Source organism: Chrysochloris asiatica, unplaced genomic scaffold (genome assembly GCF_000296735.1).
Source record: "Chrysochloris asiatica unplaced genomic scaffold, ChrAsi1.0 scaffold00004, whole genome shotgun sequence".
NCBI classification, from domain to species: domain Eukaryota; kingdom Metazoa; phylum Chordata; class Mammalia; order Afrosoricida; family Chrysochloridae; genus Chrysochloris; species Chrysochloris asiatica.
This window is the reverse complement of record NW_006408522.1, coordinates 4,759,812-4,765,324: the sequence shown is the minus strand read 5'-3', so window position 1 is coordinate 4,765,324 and position 5,513 is coordinate 4,759,812. Positions and strand designations below refer to the sequence as shown.

Here is a 5,513-nt window from a genome sequence, read left to right as displayed (position 1 = left end):
TTGTCTTGGCCCTCCTGGAAAGAGGTTAAGCCCACCCACCGCCATTAAGCCAATTCTCATTCTTAGAGACCCTATTGTTGTTGTTAAGAGCTGATTCAAGGCTCATAGCAACCCTGTGTAGAGTTTCGGAGGAGCAGCTGGTGAGTTTGAACTGTCGGCTTTGTGGTTCGCAATCTAGTGCTGATCCAACAGCGCCAACCCTGTGGGACAGAGTAAAACCTCTCCACGAAGTATCAAAGGCTATCAATCTTTACCGAAGCTGGCTGCCACATTGTTCTCCCGCATAGTAGAGCAGCTGGTGAGGTCCATTTGCTCACCTTTCATTAGAACCTGAACGCTTTAAGCACTGTAACAACAGGGATCCTAATATTAGACTACAGGGGATGTTAATAATAACAACATCCAGGGCAAATACTTATAGTACTTACTTTTGCCAAGTGTTGTTTTAAATAAATTATGTCAATTAAAAAGTCGGCTTCCCAGATCCTCGGGTACTTTTCTCCTAAAATGTTATTATAGGTAGTTGATTTCCCTGCAGAGTTCCCAATAGTGTTCATTGAGTCCTGTTGTTTTAAGTGCCACTCATTGCGACCCTATATAAACTTACCAGGATCGCTGGTAGGTTTGAACCACCAACCTTGTGACTAGCAGTACTGTGCTTATCCTACAGAGCCACACCAAGACTTGAGTCCTGCACCTGACTATGGAAGAATCACGCCCAGATGAGCTCGGGGACAAGTGTAAACAAGGAAAAAGAAAGAGGTGGCCAGGTTTGGTGTTGGCTATAGCACGACAACGCTGGGCTGTTCCTACTGGCGGAACCCTAGCGAGCGAGGCCAATGTTGTGTAGGGAACTATTCCCACGCAGGACGCGGGGCTTTTGCAGCCCAGCCGGTTCCGGCTGAGGAAGATGGCGGTGGCTGCGGTGGCGTCCCAGGAGCAGCTGGTTCGATGGTGTACCCAACAGTTACGGAAAACATTCGACCTAAATGTCAGCGAGGAGATTATACAGTGAGACCCGTTCGGGACTGAGGCGGGAAGGAACTTTGGAATGTGCATTGGCAGAACGAACGGGGAAGCGGGAGGACTGAAAAGTTGATAGAATATGAAGTGTAATATAAAGAGCTGTTTGTCTATAGGTGCCGAATTTTGTCCTCTGGCTTTATAGTTTAGCTTCTGGAGTAGGTTGTTAGGCTCCAGTGAAATCCTTCTGGCTTTATAGTTTAGCTTCTGGAGTAGGTTGTTAGGCTCCAGTGAAATCCTTCTGGCTTTATAGTTTAGCCTCTGGAGTAGGTTGTTAGGCTCCAGTGAAATCCTTTTTCCTAGGAAAATGCCAAATCCTTATCAATTAGACTGTCCCAGGCGCCAGTTTTTTCTCTCTGGAGAAAAGGGATAATAACCAAATGGTCTATCCAGATTTTCCTTACTCTGGACATTTTCGTTTGCCCCATCTGAGTAGTGTCAAATAGTATTTAAAATTGGGCAGCATGGTACAGTACAAATAGCTCCTGACTTGGAGCCCAGGATCTGTATTCACTGTTCTTAATTTGCCAGCTTTGGAAACTTGGGCAATTAAAATTCCCTTTCTGTGACTTAGTTTCATTGTCTATTAAAAGAATAGCCAGCAATGTTTAACATTAAGGCTTAAATTTTTATGAAATGGAGGTGGTGAACATAATTTAATACCTGCTTTCAGCTAATTTGTTTAGCAAATATTTGTTGTTGCCAGATACTGGGGTAACAAAGATAATCAATATAATTGGACTCTCTTGATCAGTATTAGGGTGGAGTGAGTGTTGTGGGTATACTGAATAAAGGCCTCTCTCTGAGATTTTACAAACTCTGAAGGTGTTCTCAAAAGGATGATTTTTCTCTTGAGAACTAAAGGATGAGTACGTAAAGTGCAAAGTGTTCAGGCAGAGGAAAAAACTTTTACAAAAATGAGAATTAAGGAACAGAAAGTAGTTCATTGACGTTGAAAACTAAATTACAATTCTAGGGCTTTTGTAAAAGGTTAGATGAGTTTGTGAAGGAGAAAATAAACTTGTTAATGAGGAGAAAGTTAAGAGATGATACATTTTCTCCACTTAAAAATTTTTTTTAACAATCCTTTTATTGTGAATGGAGTGAAGGTTTAAAGAGTAGAACAGCAGTTTTCCATTCAGCAAATCATATACTTTGCTTCATTACAATGATTGTGATCCCTTCCTTGTACCAATGTTAACAGTACTTAATCTCTATTGACTTTAACTCTTGCACTCCTCCCTCTTTCTCCTGCTACCTTCATCTTTCCTCTCTATTTGTATATTGCCTGCCCTGTTACCCATGTTAAAGTGTTTACCCTCTAGCCCATGAATAATTCCGTCCCCCTTAACCATCCTTGATTGTTTCATTTGTCAATGAAACCATTTCTTAACTTTTTACAACATTGGTCTCATAAAATATTTGTCCTTTTGCGTTTGACTAATTTCACTCAGTATAATGCCCTTCAGGTTCATCCATGTTATCAAGTGTTTCACAGATTCATCATAATTCTTCAACTTTGCACAGCAGTCCATTGTGTGTGTACCAAAGTTTGTTGAAGTGTTTTGCTGATGAGCATTTAGGCTGTCTCCATCTTTTTAAAGTGTTTATTGTTGACAGTATATCCAAATATCCTGTTTTCTTCTCCATTCTGCTGTCTCTTGACTGGTACAGTTAATCCATTTACATTCAGTGTAATTATCTATAGATATGAATTGATCACGGTCATTTTGCTATGTGTTTTTGGGTGTTGCTGCATTTTTCTTTATTCCACATCATTTTCTGTGCTGAGTTCATTTTATTTGTGGGGTTTCTTTTCATTTTAATTTCTGTTCTGTTAATGTTTACCAAATCATTCAGTTTTCCTCTTTTTTATTTTGATGTGCAGGTGCATTAAATTTCTTGAGATTACCCTGTAATTTATTACTTTTTACCCTATTTAAAATGTCTGTTTTATCTTGAAATCTACTTGACTTTCTTGCCATTTGCAAGTTCTGTGTCTTCCCTATGCCCTCCCCCTTTTTTTTTTTTCCTTCTTTGTTGTTGGCTTCATTTTAAATTGCTAACTCTGGTTCCTTATTTTCAGGCTTGTAGGTTTGTTTTACTTTATGTGGTTCTATATTTGGATTGAGTTCTGGAAGGTGTTGTAATTTATGGTAATCTCAGGTTGTTGGTTCTCAGTCCAAAGAACACCCTTTAGAATTTTTTGTAAAGTTGGTCTGGTCGTTAAAAATTCTTTTAATTTCTGTTTATCAGAAAATGTCTTAATTTCACCATCATATTTGAAAGACAGCTTTGCTTGGTGTTCTGGTTGACGGATTTTTTTTTTTTCTTTCAGAGTTTTGTGTATGTCATCCCATTGCCTTCTTTTTCTGCTGAGAAGTCAGAGCTTAGTCTTACTGATTCTCATTTGTAGGTAACTTTTCTTTTTTCCTGAGCTGCTCTCAGGATTCTTTCCTTGTGTTTCAATTGGGAAAGTTTAATGAATGATATGTCTTAGTGATTTTCTTTTGTAATTTTTCCTGTTTGGGGTTCATTCAGCTTCTCATATGCTTATCTTCTCATCTTTCGTAATGTGAGCGAAGTTTTCTTCCAACAACTCTGACAATCTCCCCTGTACTTTTTATTTTCTCTTCCTGTTCTATAATTCCAATTACCTGTAAGTTGTTCCTCTTTATGATATCTCACATAATAACTCTAGTGCTTTCTTTGGATTCTTTTCTGATTTTCTTCTAGCATACTAGTATTGAAAGATTTATCTTCAAGCTAATTCAGGCTTCCATTGCTTCAAATCTACTCCTTTATCCTTTTACTGTATTGTCCATTTCTGAAATCTTAGTATTGATCTTCTGGATTTCTAATTGCAGGTTTTGTATTTTTTTCAAAATTTACATTTCTTTTTGTCTGTTAGTTCTTTGTAGTGTTTTCCTGAATTCTTCCAAAGTTTTTTTCTGTATATCCTTTGAAGGCACTTAAATATCATTCTTTTTCAGTTAGTTCCATTGCCTTTTCTTCCTCAGAAACATTTTCTGGCTTCCATCTCTTCAGTTCTACTCCTTTGCCCTTTCAGTGTTTTGTCCATTTCTGATATTTTACTATTAATCATCTGGACCTCTTTTTGCAGGTTTTGAATTGTTTCCAATGCTATATTGTTTGATTACTCCTGGAGCACTTTCCTGACTTCTTCGTTATTTTCCTCCACCCCTCTATGGAGCATTTGAATTTGTCTTTATATCATTCTTCTGAATTCCTTCTCAGGCAGAGCCAAAGCCTGCTCTTGTTCTAGTGGGGAGTCTATGTCTGCCTCCAACTCATTTATCTCAGTTACTCTTTTCTGCTTTGGGACATGTGCTGAAATCTTTTGTTGTTGTTTTTCTTGGACATTTTCAGTATTTAGGTGCATTTTTAATGATTAAATGAATGTATGTGGTTGTGTTATTAAGCTTACTGAGTATCTCCTGGTGGATGTGATTTGGAGATAGGCTTCCCTTTTCATGTGTAATGCCTAGCAGCTGGTATTGGCTTCTGTCCAGATGGTGGGTTATTATGGAGTATGCTTGTAGCTTGGCTATATGGGCATGATTGCTGTCTCTTCTTGAGTAAAATATAGGGAGAAAGCTCCCACCCCGTGAAAAAAAGTGAGACCAAAAGTACCAAAAACAAACAATATAATAGCAGAGACAAAAACCACCACTCAAGAACAAAAATAAAACCATAGCTGACTGTCCAGTAGCCTTTGTTGTGCAGGTCAGTGTGCGTGCACCGTAGAAACCTCCAGTGGTGGTTGGGGGTGTCCACTCGCTCAGGGCCCCTCCTCTAGTCACTGTCGTGGAGGTGCACAGATAGATATTGAGAAATGAATGGAACAAAGATTGTCCAATATATTTTATCTTTGAAGGTTAGTTAGGTATATGCGTTTGCACAGTGTAAGTCTCAAAATAGCTGCGTCCTTGTATATAATAGTTGGTGTTGGCTCTAGCCTTTTATGTTGGGTTTTACAAGGTTCACATACGGTTTGGCTGTCTGGCCAGACCTGCTTTGTCTTGCTAGGTAAAGCAGGTATAAAGGGCCCTGCTCAAGTCAACTTTAGGGCTGAGTCCCAGAGTCAGATGTCATAAGAAGCCATCAAAGGATCAGGCTGTGGGACCAATGGGGCTCCCAGGAGCCTCCTCCTTATGCCGTGGGAAAACTGTGGGTGCAACGCTGGACCCTTTTGGGGGTGCTTGCCTACCAGCCTGAAGGTGTACAGGCTGGGCAGTGAGTGTGCAACAGGGTAGAGGAGGAAAGAAAAGTGAAAAAAAAAAATCCGTCACACCTCTTTTTCCTGATGCCACTCCATGGTATTTAGCGCTGTATCCCTGTATCAGCCTGGTTGTGGCTCCGTCTTCTGATCTCAGAAACATTTTCTTCTCTGTATCTTGGTCATTTGTTTGAGCCATTCTCTCATTTCTTCATGTAAGCTAAAATTGTTTCTTGTCCTGGGACATCAT

The 5,513-nt window shown here is 39.5% G+C and overlaps 1 protein-coding gene across 1 annotated transcript in view; it reads left to right on the top strand.

Annotated features, from left to right (window-relative positions):
* Positions 1-856: 856 nt before the first annotated feature.
* TRIP4 (thyroid hormone receptor interactor 4) overlaps positions 857-5,513 on the top strand; it is an 86,693-nt gene continuing 82,036 nt past the window's right edge. Inside the window, exon 1 of the mRNA XM_006831541.1 lies at positions 857-1,011. Within this exon, the coding sequence (XP_006831604.1) occupies positions 911-1,011 (101 nt within the window). The 5' untranslated portion in view covers positions 857-910. The remainder of the gene's footprint in view (positions 1,012-5,513) is intronic.